The following is a 25,750-nucleotide window of genomic DNA, read 5'->3' as shown; positions in this document are numbered from 1 at the left end:
AGGTTATAATTTTCATAAGGATTCAGCTCTTATAACATTTTAGCAAAGGATTTAACAGCGATGTGATAACCTTTAGATTTTATCAAGGAACATACAGTATAAGGTAATTAACCAGAGAAACTTTTTATTATAACGGTAAAAGATACAGATTTTGGAAATTCAAACTTCAAATTGTTCAATTTACGTACTGACTGCTTTACGGTTTCAGTTGCATAAAGAATCATACATTATAACTATTCCTTTTCACTTCTTTCTATGGAATTTCTTCTATATTAAGACGAATAATAAAATACAAATTAAATGAAAATGGGTCACCTGTATTTATAAACAAAACATAAGAATGATAAATGGGTGTCTTTCTTTCAATTAATCTTCATCTAACTGTTTTTTTTTTTGCTATTCCGACTGGTTCCATATGGTGTGTAGCCCTGGTTTCTCATACAATGAAAAATTTCCAGCGTGCACACTTACACAACCATGTATGCGTGTATGTATGTGTGTATCTGTGTGTATGTACATGTGTCTCGCAATGGCCAAGACGTCACCCGATGGTGGATGGCGGCGGCGGTCTGTTGCTGTCTCGGAGCTAGTTGCTCAGTTATTTTTCGCTTTTTGTTAAGTCAACGCGACTGCGGCAACGGCAACGGAAAGCCACGCGGCTGCGTTCCCCCCAAATCTCCGCGTAGTTAATATCATCAGTTCAAAGCAAAAACCAACAACCAAACCCAATATTCTTCTCCTCCCACCCCTCGGCCTACACTTTTCTACGTAACGTTCGCATTCATATACACAAGCAATCAGATAGTGTATCTTTTAGACTCTCTCTCTCTCTCTCTCTCTCCCTCTGCCTCTCTATACAACATTTGCCTTCTCTGCCTCCCTCTGGTTTACCTCCCTCACTCACTCACTCACTCACTCTCTCTCTGTCTTGCCTACATATGGTCATTGTGGACTAAAGTGAGATAGAAAGCAACAGACAAAACGTTTTTATTATATTTATTACTACTATTATTATTATTATTGTAACTATTCCTGTTAAATGTTGTAACGAGTTTTTGGTTACCCCACAAGTGCTTGAAAAAAACATTCCTCTCCCAAAAGAGAATAGTGTATTTTTATGTTATCTACACGCCAGAATGCAACATCAAAATTAAAGTAAAAAAAAAACATAAACTTACGAAACGCGAACAAAGTTCAATAGCATAACATAACGTAACGACGTTCAAACGACGGTGTGCGCGGGGCGTGGCGTGGCAATTTAATCTAGAGAATTCTATGCGAACCGTTAACAACTTTTAACCAACAACGACAACAGCAGCAACAATTCGACAGCTGGAAAAGGAACAAAAAAAAGTGCAAAAGAGAAGAGTGATTAAAAACAACAATAACAAAAAACAAAAAGAAACTGTGAGAGCGAGAGAGCAAAGAGTACGGTTACGAGCACTCGCCACCCGCACATGTAATTTGTTGTTGGCGCGCCGCTGTAGCTGCAGCAGTCACAATGAAAGTTAAAGTCGAACGCACAACAATAACAAAGAAGACCACAACCACAAAGCCAAAGCCTGATGAGGAGGACAACAACGACGACAACAGCAGCAGCAATGGGGTGGAGGTGACGGCGACTGCGACGGCGACACGAGAAACATCAGACCAATTGGACTTTCTGCCCGCCGATCTGTCGGCAACGATATCGACAACGACGACACCAACAGCAACACGGGCAACAACAACCCGCAATCTTATCGTAAGTGATTCTTATTTTATGGCATATTCTACATAAAAAAAAAATTATAAAATAACCCAAAAGACCCGGTTTAGCCGTAGGTTCAATACTCTAGCAAATCTCAGAACGTTCCAATTGGAGTAATATATACACATAAAGACAAGCGTTAACAAAATCGATAAACTCAAACCTTTCTCTATTTCAAACTAGTTTTTGGTCGAAATATTTGGTCTAAGTTAAAAATAAGTTGTTTACAAACTTATGGCCAGAAGGGATATACCCTTGTTTTGTAGCTAGGGTATTTTAGGAAAAGAAAATGTGTTGGGAACAAACTGGAACCTGTGCGAGTGCATAGAACGCAATTAAGCTTATGTTCCTTTCTCTCTCTCTCCCCGCCTTCTCCACGTTCCCTCCCACCCTCCTGCAATTCATCATTTCGCTTCACTCGCTAAATAAAATTAAAAAAAAAACTTGTTTAAAAAAGTTAACTTTTTTTGTTTTCTTTTTTGTTGTATATTCCGATATATTTTATACACACACACACACATTTACATATAAATGTATGTATATTTTTTATGATTATTCGCCGAATTGTATTTCGCGCATTTTGTTGTAGCTTTCTACAGTTGTTGTTGTGGCTTTATTTTTTTGGGTTTTTGGTTTTATTCGTATTTATTTTGTCGACATCTTTGGAATTTCAATTTACACATTTTTGTTGTTGTCACTCTCATTCGCGCTCACACACACACACACACAAGCACATTTGCTCTCTTGTCAGCTCACACAGATACTTATCCATACGTGGTCACTCGCACGTAGAGAGCGTAAGAGAGAGATATCTTTTTGTATCGCATGCGAGAAATGTCATTAAATTCGATTTTGAGTGAGTAATTTTCGATACATTTTTCCCACTCATGTCAAGGTTATAGTAAGTATGTCCAATTTGATTTTGTTTTGCTATTTCTGTTTGTGCATTTCTATTTTACGTTTTCTTTTCGTTGTTCTATGAGTTTTTGCGTTGGCGTTGCAACACAAAGGTGTGAGGGAAGGAGAGGGGAGGGTGTGGGTTACTGGGTGGTCGTTTGGTCGGTCAAAGTTTATTTGTCGCACGTGCTTTCCATAGTTTTTATTGTCTCTTTCTTTTGCCAATCGGTGCAAGTTGTCAGGTTGGGGGTCAAGGTTGACCATTGATGACACCGATTTATGTGTGGAAATGCAACCAAATGCTATTAAGGTTATGATAGCACTAAAAAGAAATGGATACTTTTTAAAAGTTAATTTTTACTACTAGATCTAGCCAGATTTGGCCGCCTCGACAAGTGCTCAGGCGGCCAAATCTCTCAAATCGTCTTTAGACCTTTTTTTTGAAACGATTCAAGAATTCCATGTTTAAAATCCGTCTCTTGACCTTTTTTGAAACCATTTGTAAAATATGTTCCTTTATAATTTTGTTTTTAGTTGTAGTTTCCTTAATTTTGCCATTGATTTTACTTTACACATTGTCAAATTGTACGTTCGCAGGAATTTCTACCATAATTTGTTATAAAACTGTCTACATGAAAATATCAGGACACTTCGAAAGTATCGTTTTTAGGGGCATGACTGTGAAATTTAGCTATGTCGTTACTTTAAAGCGTTTAAGGGGGAAGAACTTACAATACTTCGCGACAAGTTATATTTTAAATTTGATATTTAGAAAATTTGACATTTCATATAAAGTTTATTATAGACTCTAAATCCTCTAATCCTCTACCCCCAACTTTCTATGTCCAAAATTTGAATTTTTCCTCTAATAAGCACACCGTTTTCCTAATACATTCTCTATGCATCAAGTTGATTGGTTTTTCCTGTCTGTGTCTGGCTTTTTTTTATTTGCCATTTTGCAAAAATTATGTTGCAGTGTGAATTTCGCAACAAAATTAAATCCAATGCCAAGGTTAAATGGCATACATCTGCCACATTGCCACTTTGACGTTGCTGCTTGCTACACACACTATTTATTTATTCATTTCTATGTGCACCCCTTCACTTGATCGTGTGTTCGTTCGTTCTCACTGGTATTTCACTTAGAATGTCAAATGGCTCACGCGTCGTTCGCATATGTTTGTATGCTATTCATCCATGGGATGGAATTGGCTGGATTGGGGTTGGGAGAAGGAGATGGAGATGGAGAAGGAGATGAAATTGTGATGTGGTCTGGCCTGGCCCCCATATCATTCGTATATGGCGCGTGAGTTGCACTTGAAATTCACCAAATTGCCATTTCAGTTTGCCTTGTGTGGATGTTGTCGTTATTGTTGTTGTTCTTGTTGTTGTTGTTTTCTATTCGTTGCATAAAATATTTATGCAACGAGCCGCATATAAAATATGTTCATACATTAAAAGCAAAAGCTTTTAAAGCCACAATTATAACCCTTTTTTATATTTTTATTCTCATTTTGGGTATTAAACAACGTTTTATTTGCATAGATTCAGATACGGCTATCATTTATTTTTTTTTGTTTTTCTTTTTTTAATGTGCGCATCAACTAAAAATAAATAAAAAAAATCAAATTGCCTCGTTTATTTTAGCAAATACCTACATACATAAATAAATACGCACACAAATAATTAATTATTGCTGTAGTTGTTGTTGGTTTTTGCCGCTTGATAGCTTTTATGACTGACTTTTAACTGACTTTTTTTTTGTTGTTGTTTTGTTGGTATTGGAGTGTTGGTTGGGTGTGCAGCAAATTTATGACATTTTTCGTTTGTCCTCGCTCTCAAAAAGAAACGTTTTTATTGATCGTACATATGTCTTTAGCTTTCGAATTGTTCCAAGAAAATTTCGTTGAATTTTGTAAAAATTGTTTTTTTTTTCTGTTTGCCTGCCAAGTGTTGATAGATAATACAGTTTACTACAGTCGCCACTCAATAAAATGCATTTCTTTGTTCTATTACCACTTATCAAGAAATACGCTAAATAAATATGTACAATATTAGTTTCATAGTAATTTATAATGAAATTATTTTCAAAATATCAAAACTTATTCCACAAATTGTCTAATATCTATTTGTTTTAAAAAATATTGCTAGCAAGATAGAATAAATTTTTAAAAAATAAAATAATACGCTTTCGACAATGTGTAAATCACTTTTCTTAATAAAATAATATTTATAATTTTAAATAAACAAACACTTTTTCATTACAAATTGTATTCTTAGTTAGTTAAACTGAGCTTAACAAATGCTGCTAATTAGGATTCATATAGATATATAGCACAAATTACTAAGTCAATTATCTAAATTACATTTTTCTTTTGCTAAAAACAAAAATTTTGACTCTGTAGCTGTCCTGATTCTCAGAGTATCAAAGTGTTAAATTTTATATACCCTTTATCGCTGTTTTTTTTTTTTTGGTTTTGGGGGATTTTTTCTTTTGAAATTATTATCTGGTCTCGCTTTCTGTTCCTGGTTGCTGCTGATTGTTGTTATCGTGGACCTTCCTATTACTGATTGTGAAAAAAAATTTGGGGAAACCCATCAAAATCCAGTGGTTCGTTTTAGATAATAAAAACTGTAGTTTATTTTTCTCATTTTTTTTTTCCTTTCTTTAAATTCAACTCGGCAAATTGAACAATTGTATTTACATATATGTATGTACATATATACATATGTGCAATTATATATTTGAGCTTAGCGCTCTGCTAATGAAATTAACTTGTGACGTCAATAAATTTTTTAACTTAAACGTAGAAAAGCCGGTTTTTTTTGCTGTCATTGTTGTTGTTGTCGAAGTGATCGCCTGCTGAAGCTCAATTTTGAGAGCCAAATTTGGTTAAAGTTAAACTGCTGCTGCTGGTGCTGCTGACGTCACGACTTGAAATGAAACTTGCCCTGGCATTAGGCTAAAGTCAATCCACAAGATATACACGTACATTTGTATATACATTCGAATGGATTTCGGCTGCCAAATGCTAATTTTCCTAAACACCAAACGCCTCAGTCGGCCAACGAATTATGTCATATTGTATTTTCAACAAAACAAAAGGCCATAACAACAATAACAACAATAACAAAAACGGAAAATGTCAAAAGCTGCTTTGTGCGTGCCTTCGATTTTTCTTGGAAATTTGACTTTGGCCATCATTAAAACGATTGCCTGTTCCATGGGTTTCTTGAACTTTTCCCACTTGTTTAATTGAGTAATACACACAAATTTGGTTAACTTAATGCATATATTGTTAACGGAAATTGCACTTAAGTAGCAATAACATTCAATTGGCGCACATCTGGAGGGGTTTTTTCTTTTTGCCAGAGCTATGAATCGAAAACTGTTGACAACATATTGAAAGATTTACAAGGCAGCAGCTTGCTGCGATCCTTGTTGGCCATTTTTTTCTTCCTTTTTTTTTTTTGGTTTTCTGCCATTGGAAGTGGATTATTTTGTGACGCATCATTCCGAGAAGAGGTGCAGCAGCAACGCATTCCACAAAAGGCAAATGAACGCACAATCCGTGGCCCATTCTGTTGCAGCAAGTTCGTTTTCAATTCGCCATGGCGTTGAAAAGAAATGCCAAGTCAGGTTATTGATGGCAGGGGGCTTTAGGTGTGTGGGGGGAGGGCAAAAATAAATTCTCAAGATTCTGCAAGTCCCCAACATGCACTCCTCTTGATGTGTGTTTATTAATATCAAGAAATTAGTATCGAGTTTTGGTTGCATTTTATGAACTCCTCTGATGCGTCTATCTTATGGCCCACTTACAATTTCTCTTTGGATTAGAAAACTATGCCCTTAAGAGCCTCCTAGTCTTATCACATTTCCAATTAAATATTTTTTCACTATTATTTTGAGGTCACTGAGTTTACAAATTAAGTTGATCATTATGATGCACTTGCTTATCTCATAGCTCTAGGCCATTATTATTATTATTATAGTTTCCTTTTACATTCTGTGGGGGATTTGTTTATCAGAAAATTTTCTTGTATGCTTTCAGTAAGTGTGAATTTCGCCATGTTGTATGGGGATTTCCGTTGTCTGAGTTTTTGCTTTTTGCTTTTTATGTATGCACATTTAATTCATGCGACTCATTCATTCACTCAATTGTCTCTCTCTCTTAACCCACTCGAGATTTTGAGTGGTTTTAGTTGAGAAACAAGTTTGATAGGCGTGGGAGAGACGAGGCAAAAGAAGACTATAACCCTAGGCCATGGCACGTCCACGTTGTAGATTCCCCTAACCTCACCTTACCTTACCTTACCTTGCCTCACCTCACACACCAGCAGACCTCAATTGGCACCCGCCCACCCTCAGCCTCCTCACTTCACCTAACTGGGGCTTAAATAATCGCACGAATTCTGGTTAAAATGTGTATGAGTCATCCGGCAACTGTTTTTGTTATTTGTAGAGTGGGGCTGGCTGGCTGGCTGTTGTAGACGCTTTCATTTCATTCATATTTTTGTTGAATGAATGAGGTGTTTTTTTTTTGTTTTATACTATAATAATTTTTATCGCTGGTTTTTGTTGACTTCTGATAGGCATCAAATATAAAATATTTACACAAATAAACACCTACAGCAACACCTTGAAGTGAAAGGCCTCTTCAAACTGATAAGACAGGATCAGATTTAGTCATTTTGTGGCACTGCAACAGTTGCCAAGATAACAGTGATATCATCTGGCTTGCCGCCACCTGGATAATCCACTTCGAAGGCCTTCGCCTTGAGGGCGAATGGTGATTCGAAATTAGGGCTAATCGAGAGATCTTTTGCCATATGGACTAAACTATTTGCAGCCGATTGTAAATCTTCTTCTCTAGTCACACCCTGATATTTACCCAATGTCTTGACTATCAGACTTTCGGGCACATTGTCGAACAGACCATCGGTGGCCAAAAGTACAAGATCTCCCTCCTGCAAAGGCAATCTAGTTGAGTCGGCCAACTCGGGTCGATCACAATACACATTATCGAATCGTTCATTGGGCACCACTGTCAACTGATATGGCGCATTGAAATCATGTACTTGCTCCTCGGAACGATGCAGCATACGACCATTTCGTATGACCAGAAAGCCACTGTCACCCAGATTAGCTGAATGCATGGTGCAGTCTCGTCGATTCAGAGATACCAGACAGGCTGTACTGCTTCCCACAATTGGATCGGTTTTACCTTTGATTTCGCTGTAACTCTCAATCAAGAGATCAAGTGGAGTTCTCCCATCGAAGCTCTCACGTTTGGCATAGTTTGCACACCAAAACATCAATTCACTGGCAAAGAGTCCTGAATCTATGCCCAACTCACTCCAACCACCTACGCCATCGGCCACGCCCATAACCTCAGCCTTGGGCGTTGAGCTAATAAACCAGCTATCCTCGCCATATCGATGATTATCCTTTGCACTGGCAATACTATGTTTTCGGGATCTTCCCTGCACCACTTTCACTAGATAGGGATCTCCGCGTTTCCCAATTCCTGACATAGATGAGGATTTTAACATTCGAGCATCGTAAAATTTCAATACATCGATTAAGAATTTAGTTTTCCCTTGCAATTTTCCTGCCAATGAGCTCAACATCTTGTAAAAAAATGGTTAGCAATTTTTAGATTTTCTTTTTTGTCGAATTTAGGAAATTGAGAAAAACTCTAAAGCTGATACAACACAAATAAAATATTAACATTTAAAAAAAAAAAAGGAAAATTCTGACAGGTTTTCAGGAGTAGACTGAATTTCGCTTAGTAAATTTATTATATAAACAAAGTTGTTTGAAGATTTTTAATTGAGAGTGTTTAAACAAATTTAAAAAAGGTTTTTGTCGTGACACATTTAATAGAAATTGCTTAAAATTATTAATTGGTTCTTAAAATATCTTCGAAATATTGTTTTAATAGTTTATCTCATAATATAAGCTGTATTATATGACTAAATGATGATCATATAGTCCTTATTATTAAGTAAAATATTCCAGATAATATTCAGAAATAACTGAGAATTCGAATAGCTATTTGAGACCTCTTGTCGTTCTAAGTTTCTGTATTTTTACTCTTGGGCCTTATACATTCTAAATTTTGTAGAAGTTTTTCAGAAGCTTTTTTCTTTTGCTCTTATAGACAGATAAAATTGGTGTCACTTGAGTCACTTGTTAGAACTTTGACCAAAGTCGAACAAGGCAAATAGTTCTATCTCAAAAAACGAATTGTAAACCCTTTGTTTATTAAAACACTATTAACAAAAAGAATGGCTGATTAAAACAGTTATTTTTCGAAATTATTTATAGTCTACTTTTTTATATTGACTCTATTTCAACAATATTCGTATTTCTCAGTTTAATTACCCACTTTGGAATTATTGATAAGGTACTAGCAGCTACTATAAATTTAAAAACAAGTCCAATTTCGCCAAAAACTATTGCTCATTGTGTGTAGTTTAGATTTTAGGGCGATTTATTTTTGGTTACCATTTTGTGAAATCTTATCGTTTACTAACTACTACTATGTGGGCCTACGACACCGTACAAAATGCCGGAAGTACGGATCACGCAACGGAACTTGAAATCTTATCGCTTTATCAGTGTGTAGCCTTTTTCTTTATCAGTGAATAATAAACGAGCTGGTTGAAAAAAAGAAAGAAAAATCAAATTCAACACAAAGAAAAATGCCAATTTTATTTTAAAAGACTGATGTAAACCTCTAAAGATATCACAGAAACCTTATCAACTGCATTTGTTCTTAAGAAACCGCACATTAATCATAATTATTGTGATCGGTAAATTAGCCTGAACTTCCCTTTTCCTATGACGTCAATACAATTGGTTGACACTACGTATAATCTCGTAATATGGAAGCATATATAAGCTGATATGGTTAAGGGTTTTGATTTTTATATAGTATATGATGCCTGTAAATTTCTATGGAAATTCAAAAATATATACTTACTTATCTCAAGACCAAAAACCATATAATTTAATGACGTATTCTACTGATTCAGAGAAATATTCTGAGACTACCACAAAGAGAGTCCACTTTATATACATATTATTATATTTGAAATGTCCTTAAACTAATTTTCATTTCTCTACTTAACTTTCAGGTAAGTAAAGCTACTGCAATTGGATCTGCATTTCAGATTGAACAAATGTTCTCTGTCACATGACCTAGTTCCCATCAATCGTATGTACTACAAATTGTATATGTATATATTGTAAAAATTCCAACCTAAAAGGCTCAAATGTATATAGGAGAAGTGTCGTCTCTCGTTTACACACTATGCGAAACAAGGTCAACGTGGCCTTTTTGTTTTTTGTAATTGTTGTTGGTTTTTGTTATTGAATGCCGCATAAAATTACATGGAACAGCTCCATCATCAATATTTATTGAAAAAAAAAGCTAACTTATCCCCCCATAGATAAGTGTAAATGGTTAGAAATAAACACCTGCAACGCACACCCTGCAATGTCATCATACCTCCTAACGTGCCTATCACTGGCGACCCAAAAAATATAAAATGAAAACAGACAATTTTCATAGATAAGAGAGAGCCAAGACACAAAGCTATAGTATTGTTGTCGTCTATATTCGTGGTACTTTACCGACTAAGCGTATATGCTTTTGTTAAATTTAGTTGCTTATGTCATAACTAAATTGTCGAGCCAAAGATAAGATAAAGCTATATAGAATCTAAGTAAACAAACCAAGAAACACACAAAAAATAGAAAACTAAACTCAAGTCAAAACATTGGCAGGCACGTGAGCTCTATATCATCATATGGCATAGAAAATGCAGGCCAGGCCATATTATTGGGTTAAACCCAAAAATATAATATCAAGTCGGCTGCTGCTCCTGAACAACAAAAAAATTGCTCATACGCTCAGTATGCACAGCCATGCTCAGGAAATACCAAAAATTCAGTCTCTTGCACTCACTTGCGCTCTCGTTTTGTCTCTCTCTATCACTCCTCTCTCTCTCTCTGGCAAAAAAGCGCTCACTCAAAGCATTTTTGCCTGGTTTCGCCGCCAGGCCGCATATATAAATGCGCTACAGCAACGATGACGCATTTAGTCTAAACAAGTTAGCCGCGCTAAACGTTTCGTCGGCATCTCGAAGTTGAAATTTTTGAACAAAAAATTTATATATTTCACAAGAAATATACGTGAAAAGCAAAACAGACACAGCGAGTGAGAGAACGGAGAGAAAAAGTGCAGTGCCAGAAAAACAAATTCAATTTAACGATTCTCGGAAAAATTCAAAGAAAAAACAACAAAAATATAAGAGCGAAATAAATTCGCACGATCGCATTTTATATTAACAATCGCAAAAAATAAACACACACAGACACCAAACACACAAATACAACGAGAATTTCATCAGAATTTTGAGTCATTTTCGACGCGTTTGTCTAAATAGAACTTATTCTTGGTTCACGGTTTTGCCGGAAACAAATACATATAACTAAATTCGGAAATAGTTAATAATAAAAAATAAAGTTTGTTAAGACAAAATGACGCTGGATAATTATGCCATAGAATTTGGCGATGAATATTTATTCCATTTGCCGCTATCGCCATTGCCTAAAGTGGTAAGCCAAAATTTTTTTTGAGTTTTCTACTATAATTTTGTTGTGTACCTTCTATGATGGGGTCTTATCGTTAAAACTGAAATTTCTAGAAACGAGTGTTGTAGTTTTCTCGCTCATTTGTTACGCTTCATACTGCTTATCAGTGTATAAGCAAAAGAAAAAATTCTTGGAAATTGGAAACCCTTTGGGGCTTTTCTCTCTAGGCACGTCTATCGGTTTGTTATCGTTCTGAATTCTATGCCAGCCTTACCCCTATTACATACCACACACATGCTTATCTGCTATCTGGCATTTGCCTTCAATATCGTGTTTAATGTATTATTTACTGGTTTTGCAATTCAATTTGTTTATTTATTGATAAATTAACAAAAAAAAAAGCGACGAAAAATGGCGCCGCCCCGATTAATGGTCACAAAACTACGTGATTCTTTTTGTCAAAACTCATTTTCAATAGCAAATTTCTTGATAAGAAATCAGAAATAGGCACATATAATATTATTGACTATGGGCAAGTGTTCAAATGGTTTCTAATCACATCATGTGTGTGTATTGTTCAAACATTTCTACAAAAATCGTATACCACATGTGTGGTGCATATGGCTGAAACATTTGAAATATTTCAATAAATTATTTATTAATTGTTTAAGCTTGGCCCATTGATAAAAGAGTGTTGGGATTATTTTAAATGCGCCAATTTAATATTACAATTTAACTGTAAAAATCACCCCTTTAATCCAAAGAAAAAAAAACATAAAATCACGTTGCTATGCCATGAAACATTTCATGTTTTCTTTTTTTTTTTGCTTTATGTAGTTTTTTGCACATTGCATTTTCCAGTCCGTTGATCAGGTCTGGTTTTGTCTGGCTCTGGGTCTGTCTCAGGGCGAAACCGGCGCCGTTGGCCATATCTTGCACACGTGCGAATTTCGTGACAATTTATCAAGTCACTCTACTCACTTTCCGCTTCAAAAAAAAAAAAACGAAAAAAAGGGGGGATTACATTTTTTGGCATTTACTTTGTTGCATTTATAATTATAGCATAGAAAGTAAGCTAAGTCCAAGTCCAAATGTTTGACCCTTTAACACATGAACCACATGCATTTGTACATTTGCGTGACACTTGATACTCGGACACATGAGATACATATTACTTTCCATAATATATGAGAGCGAGTTTTCATACAATTGGGGCGGGTTCAAAGTGTAATAACGAGTCAAATGCTGCTGACACGAGACAGCGAAACTTAAGTAGACAGCCAACAACAAGTAAATAGAAGTTGGTGTAGGAGTAGGAGTAGTAATTTAGGGTGGGCGCCTCCATTGGCGACTGACAGAGGAGCGACAGAGCAACTTTCTTTGGCACATAATTTCGAAAAACACTTTTAATTAACTGAAATAGCTCCAAATATGGCAAATACACAAAAACTTTTTTTTACTGTCGTTGTTTGAGTGTGTGTAGGAGTTACGATTTATGAAGCTTTTTTTTTCCTCTTATCGTACTTATTACTTATTAAAAACAATAAAATATATTGAGTATATTAGATGGCTCATTTGGATATCGAAATTTCCTCGAGGAAATATTTGAAAGTTCTCCAAAAAATTTATGATTTGCAGTTTTTTAAAGTTTTATTTTCGTATTATTTTAGTATTATTTTCGTTCAAAAAGTTAGCAAGATGTTATTTTAGATTGTTTTTAGTGTTATTTTAGAGAAATTCGAAAATAGCTAAAGATTATTATAGATTTTAGACAATTATTTGAAAAGTCACATAAAATTACAAATTTTTATTAAATTTATTACAAATTAATAGTATTTTTTGAGTAATATTTGGCTTGTTCAAACTTTTTGCCACTTCATTTGACCTATTCCTTTATAATCCCATCCTAAAAGCTGAGAGTTCAATCCTTTGAGAACAAATGTTTCCTAGAGGTAACATTTTGTGAACACTTTCACCTTATTTCGTATTCGAATAGAGTTTTATAATGATGTCCAAGAGATAAGACCTTTTTAGTTAACTGCTTAACTATATCTCTGTAGAGTTAAGCTTCAAAAGATTAACTTAGGAAAGTTGAAATTCTAACGAAAACTAAAGCTAAATTTCATTTAAGATGTCTAAAATTAAGAACTAATTTTGCTATAAATTTAAAAGTATCATCATTGAGTGAGAATTATAAATATTACTTAATTTTTTTATACAAAAATATGTTATGATTGATAGATATTTCATAGGCCATCAATTTTGTAATAAATTTCAAGTGTAGTACTTTCGCAAAATTTAACTTATTTTGGAGGAATTTTCGATTTGTGGGCGTCTTTGATTGGTTGCTGCTGTTGTTGTTGTTGTCGATCGTCGTCGTAGTAGAGAGTCGTGGGCATGTCATGAAAGGAAACACTTGATGTGCTGTGAAGTGCTGTGTGATATGAATTGAAGACAATAACTTTCCATTGTCTTGGGCCTAACACCTACATACTGTCCAAATCAATTTAGAATTGGCCTAAAAATATAGCAAATACAGTTTTCTATTTAAACTTTATTTAACGCTCTTTGCTCTCTTTTGCGAATTTCATTTTGTGTTTTGTTTTATCGGACATGCAACAATATATGTATGTATATATATAATAATAAGTACAAACATATGTCTATAATTATATATTGCAGTGAGGTGGACTTAATTGCAGCGTGAAGTTGATTGCACTTGGTTAATTTTGTGCTAATGATTTAAGTGGATTACTAATGAGAAAACGATAAAATAAGACAGACAGACAGACATATAGAGATTTAGTTGTTACTTTCTGATAATTTGGCAGGACAGGAAAAACCCAAAAAAAAAGGAAAAGAAAAGAAAGACAAGAAAAATTGAGTACGATTGAGTTGTTTGCCTTGTAATTTGGCCAAAAACCATTTACCTTGTTCGAGCTCCAACGAGCTGTCTTCTATAATTTCGTTACGATTTTGGTTCTTGGCAAAAGGACAAACGTTCTCGATTTGATTGTTGCGGTCAGACAGAGGGAAGGACCCTCTGGTCCTTTTTTGCTTATTTCTTGGAATTGGCCAGCGGAATGCAAGCCAAAATGAAAAGTGAAAACAACTTTTACTGTGTCTTGTCTGTTTCCACTTGCTGTCCAGTTTACTATCTCTGTCCCTGACTCCTCATTCTCTTGTGTCTGTCTGTGTCTACTGCATTCAGTGTCCTTTTTGTCCTTACTTTTCCACTCTCTTCCTTTTTCTTTTTTTTTTGGTTTTTGGCGCCCGAATGACGCGTCGTTTGTTTGCCATTTCCTTGGAATTGCTGCAAAACTTTGCCATAAATTTCTATGAACTCCCCCAACTTGGGTGTTTGAAGGTTGAAGTTGTGTTCGCTGCTGCTTCATTTCATTGTTTTTTTTGTTATTGTTTTTGTTGTTGGCGTGTCGCGACAAAATGCATTTAAATAAATTATTCCTAGACCAATGTCGCGTCATTTTATTAGCCATACGCGCGAGTACGCACTGTACTTTGTTTTTGTGCATTGAGTGTGGGGGCGTGGTCACGTTCAACGTGTCGTACAGTAATTTTAAATGATAGTTGTTGTTGCAATCGATGGATAACCTTGTAATTTTGTATTACAACAGCAACAATAGTGCAAGGAAGTGGTAACTACAAACGAAATTGATGGATTGTATTCATTTAAGTATTGATGGATCAATTTAAAAATTTTAGAACATATTTCTTTCTAACTCACATGAGTCTTACCTTTACCAATCTACAAATTTGAACAATTTTTGTTGCCTTAAAACGTTGTTTTCTTGGGGTTAATAATGAAACTTTTGTTTATTTTACCTATCATTTAATTATCATTAAAGTTAAATACATTTAAGTCGAGCATTTGAATAGTTAAACGACCTCAAAACTTATTTCATACCATTTAAAAGTATCTACTCCTTTGCCATTTATTGTATCTCGTATCTGATATATACACACACACCTTTAGTAAATACTCGTATATCCCAAAGGCGTGACTGTCTACTGTCTATCTGACTCTCTCTTTCTCTCTCTCTCTCTTTCTCACTCTGTGTCCACATGTCTGTCTATATAGAAAGACAATCCAAGTATATTCATTAGGCAAAAAGTTCAATAAACTGCTTAAAAAAAAGCAAACAAAATTATATTTTTCTTTTTTTTTGCCGCCAGAACATAAATACATATATCAACTTTTCTGTGTGTGTGTGTGTGTGTTTGTGTGTATGAACATCACATGCAAATTTGTCAATTGTGTGGCGTCGTCGTTGCCGTCACGCCCTTCTACCTTCTGCCACCTTTTGGGCTTGTTTCGAGCCTGAACCAAAAGCCAAGCCAAGCCAACCAAAAAAAAAGTCTGATTAATTTGACACTGGAACTTAAAGGAATCCGAATCCGTATAGGAATTAACTTCCAAATTTATGTGTTCTGCCTCAAATCGAGAAATGACATTATATATTTTCTGTGGCTTCCCCCCACCCCCTTTTTGGGCCACGTTTCTTTGAAATATTATTAATATATTTTGTTGTTTTTTTGGGGTGTTGCTGCACTTTTTGGCAAACAAATTTTGAATTATTAATGTGCAAAAAATAAGAGAAAAAATGTCAAGCTACAAATTTAAATTAAATTAAATTTTGTTTTCATTTTATATACCCTGCAATTGAAAAGTATGAATGGAACGATTTTTTATGCATATATTTAACAAAGTTCGACAAAAGACCCTTTATAAATTCGAAAGGGTATCTAAGCAGTCTTTATATTGAGTGTGGTTTTTCTGTAGGATCATTTTGTTTTACTTGGCGTGGGCGTTCCAAAAATGGACAAGCGACAAAGTGATTTTAATGGCGGCGCTTGGAATGGTCAATGCGAGGAGTGGAAGTTAAAAGGAAGGAGGGACGGCGGGGGGTGTAGTTGAAGCAGAGGTAGGTAGGAGACAAGAATCGGCTGATTGCGTGGCTAAAAAAGGCCGGCAAACTCGGGATGCCCGGCCATTGACATTCGTGGCACTCCAAAAAAAAAACAAAAAAAAAAAACAAAACATTCATTTCATTCGGGAACAAAACTCGACAACAATCGGCAATACCATCAGCCAGCTGGATGGGGTTTACTTTTTCGTAAAATATTTTTTTTTTTATCAAAAAATATATATGTGTATGGCACTCAACACTTTTGCCATTTCACTTTGGCATTGCGGTCACGTTCTCCTTTCCAGAGAAACCGGCAAAAACAACAAAAAATGAAAAACCCAAAGATGATTTTTCTGTCTTCTCCTTGCATTAATTGTTTTATACGCAGAATTTGCATAACTAACTAAAGTAAACAAGGCAAAAACATTAAGAAAAGTAAATAATTTTAAATATCATGCTTATCGCACAAAGGAAGTGTATATTATATATGTACATATATATGTTTATAGATAAATACAATCAAACTTGATGATAATTTCAATGCACTTGAACTTGTCAACTCTTTATGCACGAAATGACATTGCAACTGTGCAACAATTTCAAGGCAATTCTCAAAACAATGCTGAAGATCGAGTCTCTCTTTTTTGTGAGTGATTTAAACAATTAGAAATCGAAAATTGCATTTGATTCTGTTATTGTTTTATTCGTTTAATTGTTCGTTTTCAATGTGTGTACCTATAAATTATGCGCATTTCTAACAAATCAAATAGGCTTCAACAATTTGACCTTCACAATGTGCAATTTTTAGCCAACTAATTTATGCCGAATAATAAAAACTAAGACAAATTTATTTAGCTAGCACCACGAACTTGATGTACACTGCCTTATATGGTTTTAAAGTTGACTATAAGATATTGAATCAGAAGCGGAACTCTATCTTACCCGTAAATTCTAAAACTTTAGTTCCTCTAAGACTAAAACAAGAGAAATTTTCTACAATTGCTTTCATTAGAACTCAAGTATTTTTACTAGAAGAATCTTTATCCTTTTAAAACGAATCAAAGTAGCAAATTTCAAGCGATTTACTTAGCTCACTTACTCTCACAATTATCTATCTAGTATTTGGTAGTATAATTAACAAGCTAGCCGCCACTTTTGATATAAACAATGAGATTGTCATCGTTCATTCTCTCGTCTATGCTTTTTAGCCAAGTTATTTGTGTTTGTCATTATTACGTCATTGTGAGACTAAAAATTGGTTTCAAAAATAACACAACACGTCAGCTGCAAAAAGCTACAAGAAAATAACGAATAATAATAAAGAAAATAAGAACAAAAAAACCAAAACACGAAAACGAAAAGAAAAGTAAAATAAATTGTTAATGCCATTTGTTGTCGTTTTTTCTTGTTTTTTTTTGCTTTGCTTTGCTTTCAAGTTAATGCCAACCATCCCCCCCCTTTAGGTCTATTCAATTTTTCATCCTCTCAGCTCATCAGAAAGTAGCAAAAATTTCAACAAGTGAACTAATTTAAGTCAAGGGGCCAAAAAACACTGACGATATTTAGAATAGACGCTCCGTATAAATAAATATTTATGTTTGTATAGACACCAACTAAATAACACAAAGTCAAAGTGATAAAAACAATTTGAAACTCATCGACTAGATTAATGGAAAAATCTTAACAATTGGTTAGAATTTGTGTTTTGTGAGCGGTTTTTCTATATTTTTTAACTTCAGGATAACTTGAATTGAAAGAATTCTGAATGTTTGTTACTGTATCAAAATATTTCTCTCTGTATCATTTAAACTTTGGATTGTATTTCATAAGAATTAGCCTATTTTTTAATTTTACGTCATTTATATGTATTAATATTCTTTAAATAATATGAATAGATTACGTTTTCTAATTAAATTATAGTCGAATCTGTTTTATTAGAATTAGAAAACTAAAATTCATTGCTAGATAAGGATTTGAGGCCATTTAGTTTGCTATAGAATAACACTAATCGATTTTGTAAAATATAATATATATATTAATATATTAATTATTATTCAAAATTTTCAATGAAATCCAGGGAAACTTTATCGAGTATTCTTAAATTTTAGCGTATTCAATTCATTCAATTTTGTTATATTCGATATTGTAATCTGTTTTTTTTATTGCAGTTCAAGTGTATTAGTCAGCATAACACAATTTGTATGAATTGAATGATATGTTGACGACGTCAGTTTTGGTTCTATATATGCAAATTGTACATATATATACCACTATATATATATATATATATGTATATCATATGCTTGCCGCAGCTTAATTGACCCCGCCAAGTTGAACTTTGTCTGTCTGTCTCTCTGTCTGTCTGTGGGGTGGCTGATAACAGAGGCAAAAGCAGAGACGAGAGTGAAAGAGTCAGAGCGTAATGTTTCAATTTAGACAATTTTATTTTTTACTTTTAATTTTTCTAAATTGGCTGATTCATCTGACATTTTGCAGAAAAAAAACGCAAAAACAACAACATTTTCACTTTGTAAATATATATTTATAATAAAAATTTAAACAAATAAATTTCGCTTGGGAAAGTGGGTTAAAATGAAAGCCGCCGACTCAGTTGAATGAAGTTAAATGTTAAGAAATATTAAGTAAATATGTAAACAAATTTACCAAAGAATCAAATCGATTGTTTGCCATATATACACAAAAAAAAAAACGAGATAAGAAAATGTAAAGCACAGATAAGAAGACAGAAAACAAACACCTGGGATGGGCTAACATTACAAATAACTACACAAAAGACAAAGATTTAGGTAATAATTATAATAATATTAGTCATACGCCTAGTGGGCCGCCTTTTTGTTAAGTTCGCATCTCTTTGGATTAGTGAATAACAACGAAATCTCGTATAATACTTGAGAATTTATCAAGTAAAGACCTCAATTGAGCACCTGTTCTAAGAATTTTCGAAAAGACTCCGTGGGGGATATAACACTCAACGTTTTGTCTTAGGTCTTTGATTCTTGTTTGATCTTGTGACAGGGTGTATTTGCTATAAATAAATATATGTGTATAACAAGCACACACGGTTGTCAGATATCTGACATAATTGTTGCTAAATAAGTGTGTGTTAGTTTGTGATTAGAGAAGACAAAAGATAATGTATGAGAAGGCAGTTTTTCTTCTTTTTAATTCCTGTAAAGGGAAATTCTATAGCGAGACTCTTTGCTATAAAACATTTATAGCAAAAAAAAAACATTGTCAGCCGATGTCGAGGCGTGGGTTGATTGTTGCTGCTGGTCTCGACTGATGGCAAGCTTCTTTAACCCTGTGTGGGTTGGCGCTCAATTAAGAGCAACCTAACATTTAAATTTATTTGATTTGCTCAAAAACTGTTGCGTCTAATTTGAGCTAACCCCAGAGAAACCAATCGAGAGACAGAGAGAGATATTACTCTCACTGTTCTTCTATAGTTGGATATACATATATATACGTATATATATATATATACGGGAATCTCTGTGGCAACTGGCTGATCTTTGCCAATTTTGCTCAGTCGCAAACGAACAACGAACCATCGAAGTTTAGAGAATATAAAATTCTAAGTGCAAAAAAAATATAAATAAAACGAACGCGCGCGCGCAAATTTTCTTTCGAACGAATAACCAAAAGGGAAAAATAGAAAAAGAAAGAAAATAAACCAAATAAAAACGAAAACGAAAATAAATTTGAAAATTGTTGAATCTTACGGTTGCGCGTCGATTTTCATTTGATTTTCCTTTCTTACGCCGCGCCGCGTGCATTTGCACAAAACACTACGAAATATATATATATATATATATATATCTGATCTAATATCAGACAAAACAACGAAAAATACGCACCACAAAAAGGAATTAGGAATTAACGACGCACATTTTATTTTTTTTTATAGCTGTTGCATGCCGCACTTTGTTGAGATATATGTATATATAAATAATTATCGTATATACACACCGATTCCAACATATAAACGAAATAGTTGGCCAAAGCAAAGAGCCAAAAGAGAAACAAATCTAAGAAAAACCATTTCGAGGCGTTGCCACATAGAAAAATACTTATGAAAAATTAATTTAAATTAAAAAAGAAAACAACAACAACAACACACACATACACACACACACTTACATACATATACTAAATGTAGTGAGCAATTAAATGTTGGCCTAGCAATTGGAGCGAGGCAACAAAACTAAACGAACTATTATATATATACATATATATATATATATAATAAATTATATAACGCTTGTTACTTTCAACCATAAAAAGGAATTCAACAGGAAGGAAAACAACACGTGTTGTTGTCTAGTGTGTGTCTAAGCTACTTGATTATGTTGCATATTGATTTCAATCCTTTGAGAGATCAACAAATGCTAATTGTGAAGCGTTTGAGGCCTCCAGAAGATTAAACTAACGAGTTTCAAAGAATAAGCACAAGAGGAACAACTACTTTAATGTAGGAATGATATATCGAGAAAAAACAAATCTATAAACAAATACGAAACAACAAACGAAACAAAGGCAAATAAAACGAACGAACACATTACAATTAAACAACAACAACAACAAGAACAACAACAAAGACAAGCAACAAAAACACAAACGAGAAATTATATATATATATATTGCTGACAAAAATTTTTCCTCTCGCTACTTATATTTGTATATAAACTTTAGAAAGTTATTTATTTTTATATATTTAGATTATTTTCCATTGTTGTTGTCACATTTTGTTGTAACCTTAAGTTATAGTTTAGTTAGTGAAAATAGTTTTTAAATGTAAGCGAATCCGCCCTCACACCCCACAAAATTCAACGAATACTAGTCAGATCAGCCAACTGTGCGTATACGTGACGTGGCGCCCCACATGCCTCTATGCGTATACTTAATAATTTAAGAATAGTTTCCATAAGCAACACATAAATTTAAATACAAATGATGAAAAATTTAAATGGTAGAACGCATCAGGCATGCTACCATCCGTATCATCAGCAGCAGCAGCAGCAGCAGCAGCAGCAACATGCTGCCCAGCAGCAACAGCAACATCAACAGCAGCAACATACACAGCTGCATTACCAGCAGCTGCAGCAGCAGCAACTTCAGCAATATAATACTGGCAATCAGTATTACCATCAACAGCTGCAGTTTCGGCAACAGCAGCAGCAACAATTGTTACGTCAGCAGCAGCAACTAGAGCCCACGCAGGCTGCTCTCCAACAGCAGCAACAACAACTGCAGCAGCAGCAACAACAACTGAGACAGTCATTTGTTGCCGCCAACATGGCTACAACAATAGCAGCCAACTCAAACTGCTTTTTAGCACGCAGCAATGGTAATATAAACGCCAACGCCATCAACGCCACCGCTGCCGCCAACAGCAACAACAGCAGCATCAGCAACAGCAACAACAACAATGCCATCGCCATGGCCGCCATGTGCCAAATGCAGAACTTTTTAAGCCAACAGGAGTACAATAACAACAACAACAACAACAACAACAACAACAATAATAATAATAATTGTGGTCTTAACAATTTTAATCCCCAACAACAACAGCAACAATTGCCAACAACAACATCGGCAGTCGTCAATAATAACAACAACAACAATATTAGTGATAAATTTTCAATGGATGCCAATGAAATTGCCAATTTTTTAGCCAGCGAGCTTTTTATGCAGCAGGTAAAAGAGAAAAGCAAAGCTTTCGACTGTCTGTTATCGGCAATCTATACAGAAATCGACAAAACGATTAAATGCAACGATTTTTCAAAATCATCGTTAGACTTAGTGGGCGATTGTAGTGAAAAGTTATCTAAACTTAACTCTTAGTTGATTCGATTATCTTTGCATTCTTTAATAATTTATATGATTTGTTTTTGCTAATCTGTTGCAGCTCCATCCATTCGATGGCATGCAGAGTGCACCGACGCTAACAACACCAACATTGACGCCGACCACATTACGTAGCATCGATGAGGCATTCTACGAGTTGACCGGCGAGACGAACAACAGTGTGAATGCACCCTTTCAGGCTGGCTTCAAGCCGCCACCGCTGGCCCTGCTGCCCAACAGTGGGCCAGTGGTAGGCATTGGTTCAGCCGTCGAGGCCATAGTCCCAGCGGGAAACACATTGGAAATCGGCCATCAACCGAATTTGGATGTGCTAAGTAAACTCAATTACAGTAACAGCATTGTGGGCAGTGATACGGATGATTCGAACGCTTCCTGGAATGATCAACATCGCATCAATGGAGATACAACAGATACTTGTAAGTTTTCAAAAAATATTTCAAACGCAAAGCAATTGCAGATAACTAACATAAAACTCTTTTTGGTATTACAGCAAGTGGTGCCACCGACAGTACCTCCTATCAGAATAACAGTATGCTGGGCAATGGATCAAATGGCAGTGGTGCAAACAATTTTACCGGGGCCCTGGCCGCCAATCAGTCTACTGGAGGACGGGGAGCCAACAATAATAGCAACACAAATACCTCAAACAGTGCCACACCGGCGGCAAGACGTGGCGGCGGTCGCAGACCGAATAAGGCATTCAATATGACACCCGAGGAGGAGGAAAAGCGTCGCATACGCCGTGAGCGAAACAAGGCGGCTGCGGCACGGTGTCGCAAACGACGTGTCGACCAGACAAATGATCTGACCGAAGAGGTGGACGCGCTGGTAAAGAAGGGCGATACTCTAAAAGCCGAAATAACCACGTTAACAGAGCTCCGTAACCAGCTGAAATATGTGATTGAAGCCCATCTGCCCACTTGTCCAAAGGTGCGCGATGACATACTTAGTGTGTCCACCTGCAATGGTCTGATTGGTCCAGCGGCTCTTCATAGCACAGGTGGCAGCAGTTGTGGCAGTGTCCATAGCAATCACAGTCACAACAACAACAACAACAACAACAATAGCAATGACAGCAGCAGCGGCACCATCACCGGCTTCGATGCCACCCTCAATTCAACCGGACGCAGTCACTCGCCATTGGATCTGAAGCCAGTGCACATTGATGAGAATCTATTGCTGGCAATCAAACATGAGCCTCTCGATAATGGCCTCGATTCGGAGTCATCGTCTCTCGATCAGGATGGCCCACCGCCGGCAAAGCGTGCCGTCCCCTTGCCCACCATTGCCCAGCTGACTGCTTCGCTGACAACGCCAACAAATCCCAATGGTGGTTCGCTCAATACGCCAATCGTTAGCCAAGCGCCAGTTAGTTTTGCGGCATTTGCGGCCAATGCCAATAATCCCAACAGTCCCACGCTGAATCTATTGAACAAGGGGCCCAAGGCTCGACCCAATACGTTGGCTGTCCAGCGACCATTTGCAGCTCCCATGCAATTGAATGCATCAGGAACGGGTGGTGTTGTTGATGGCAAGGGGGCGCCCATACAAATACAGGGTGTACCCATACAGACGCCCTCAACGGGTGTCTTCAATTTTGATTCCCTTATGGACGGCGGTACTGGATTGACTCCGGTGTCGGGTCCATTAATACCCAATTGCTCGTCGCAGAACAAACATCCGCTGGAGTTGCCTACACCCACAACCGAGCCATCCAAGTTGTGCCCTTTATAACTAGGGTAGGGGGCGTGGCAAGCGCACGGCGCTAACCAAGTCAAAAGTAATTTAAGTTTTCTATATATACACATATATTAATTGTAAAACAAAACAGCAAAATATTATTTCCTAGATGTAGATCATCTCAATGTTGATGATGATAATGATGGCAAAGAAGAAGAAGATGAAATGTAAACGATAATGATAATGACGAAGCTGAAGATAATTATGCTAAAAATGATGTTTTAACGTTTTTTTTTTGTGTAACGAATATTTACCAAGCACGGATCCATCCCATGTGGGATTATCCATATTTCAAAATCATCTGATCCGTAGCTCGTTCTTATATTGTTTCCCCCCCACCCCTTCCCCCCAAAAACCCTTAACTTTTAACGCTTTTGTATTATTATCTTTATGATTGTTTATTTAATTTATGATTTTGCTATATATCTTAATTACTTGTATTTTTGTGTGCAATTTTTAAAACCTTTTCATTTGCGTGCGATCTATATACACATATATCTCAGATATATAAATGTATAATATTTTTCAAAAAAATATATATATATACATATATATATATATGTAGATGTGTGTATGTATGTAGATGGGTATAATATGCCTGCGCCATATATACATATATATATAAATTATAGTAATTCAATGGAAATGCAAAAGATGAGAAGGAAAGCGTAGTTGAATGGATGCGTTGTGATATTTATTATAAAAAATAAACAAAAAAAAAACTTAAAAATAAATAAAAGAAACATACAAAGAAATACTATAATAAACGATTAAAGAAATAAAAAATGCGTGTAATGAAAGGAACTAAGCTGGTTTTAAAATTGTACATTTAAATCAAAACGAATTGTATGTGAAATATATATTATAAGATACATAAACAATATATGCGAAACAACAACAACAGCAACAACAACAAACAATTTATTACAAAACTACAAAAAAAACAAATAAAGAAAACAAAAACCCGATGCCTTGAGAGAGAATTAAGAAATGCAAACATTTATATATATATATAAATATACTATATTTAACTTAATGCGTTAGGAGCAAGTTTTATAAACAAAAGAAAAACAGGAGTACACACACACGACACACATACACTCAGCCGAACATAGGCACACTCACACACACACACACACTGTGTGTATATGTGGATGTATGTGTGTGTGTCGTTTGTGAACTTTGCCTGTAGGAAAACCAAAATATATTTTTACTAAACGCTATTTTTCAAATAAAATTTATAAGAAAATGACAAAAAAGCAAAGCAATTATTTAATATGTAATTATTGTACTATACCATAAAACAAACTATGCGAAAACGACATACAAAAAAAAAACAAAAACAAAAAATGAAATAATGTTAAACCGAGTCAGTGTCCGTACCGAAATTGAAATCAAAATTAAAATTAAACGTTATCGATCAATCAGTTTTCATACCCTCCTTTACAAAATTATAAATCTATGATTATAACTGATAAGCAAGAAAATTGCACTTAAAGAGCAGACACACAACACACACACACACAAACACCAAAATTGCGATATAAAGAAATCAAATAAAAAATACTGAAAAACCTTAAAAATAAAAATAATTTGGTTTGTTTTCCTTTTTCTTTTCAAAAATGTGGAATATTATAAATTTATAAACAAAGAGGAAATAGTTAAAACCTAAATTCAGGTAGGTAAAGCATTTAAATCAAATTCTAATGTTATTTGTGGAATATTCCATAGAATCATTTGGATCACGAGACACTAAAAGTCTTTTTATTTATAAACAAAGAGGAGACACAGAATATATATGTATATATATATGTACATATGTTCACAAGAAAATCAATAATCAATTTGTATGTTAGATAAAGGTGATGAAGGCAAATTGTTAAACTCTTTGGAGACAAAGACTAATTAATATACGATCCCTTAATAAAAATAAGAAATAAA

The 25,750-nt window shown here is 35.0% G+C and overlaps 2 protein-coding genes across 3 annotated transcripts; one reads left to right on the top strand and one right to left on the bottom strand.

Moving 5' to 3' along the window:
- The first annotated feature begins 1,362 nt into the window (after positions 1–1,362).
- On the top strand, positions 1,363–24,208 carry LOC6647957 (transcription factor kayak). Of its 2 annotated transcripts, none has more exons than XM_023178816.2 (3): positions 1,363–1,744; positions 22,110–22,485; positions 22,560–24,208. In XM_023178816.2, the coding sequence occupies exons 1-3, from the start codon at positions 1,502–1,504 to the stop codon at positions 23,801–23,803; spliced, it is 1,863 nt and encodes a 620-aa protein (XP_023034584.1). In that variant the 5' UTR covers positions 1,363–1,501; the 3' UTR covers positions 23,804–24,208. The 2 variants fall into 2 exon arrangements, with proteins under 2 accessions (XP_023034584.1, XP_002070193.2); XM_002070157.3 differs by lacking the exon at positions 1,363–1,744 and adding an exon at positions 11,184–11,276.
- LOC6647958 (protein phosphatase PTC7 homolog fig) lies at positions 7,181–8,403 on the bottom strand. Its single transcript, XM_002070158.4, has one exon. The coding sequence runs from the start codon at positions 8,276–8,278 to the stop codon at positions 7,331–7,333; it is 948 nt and encodes a 315-aa protein (XP_002070194.3). The 5' UTR covers positions 8,279–8,403; the 3' UTR covers positions 7,181–7,330.
- Positions 24,209–25,750: the final 1,542 nt, after the last annotated feature.

Source organism: Drosophila willistoni, chromosome 3R (assembly GCF_018902025.1).
Source record: "Drosophila willistoni isolate 14030-0811.24 chromosome 3R, UCI_dwil_1.1, whole genome shotgun sequence".
Lineage (NCBI taxonomy): Eukaryota > Metazoa > Arthropoda > Insecta > Diptera > Drosophilidae > Drosophila > Drosophila willistoni.
The sequence above is the reverse complement of the archived record's forward strand: the minus strand, read 5'-3'. Positions and strand labels throughout refer to the sequence as shown.

What these genes read in the sequence shown, in the direction of transcription:
- LOC6647957 (XM_023178816.2), top strand. Translation starts at nt 1,502, where the DNA reads ATGAAAGTTAAAGTCGAACGCACAACAATAACAAAGAAGACCACAACC. An exon ending in CAACAACCCGCAATCTTATC is followed by an intron (nt 1,745 to 22,109) that starts GTAAGTGATTCT and finishes AATCTGTTGCAG; the next exon opens with CTCCATCCATTCGATGGCAT. An exon ending in TGGAGATACAACAGATACTT is followed by an intron (nt 22,486 to 22,559) that starts GTAAGTTTTCAA and finishes TTGGTATTACAG; the next exon opens with CAAGTGGTGCCACCGACAGT.
- LOC6647958 (XM_002070158.4), bottom strand. Translation starts at nt 8,278, where the DNA reads ATGTTGAGCTCATTGGCAGGAAAATTGCAAGGGAAAACTAAATTCTTA.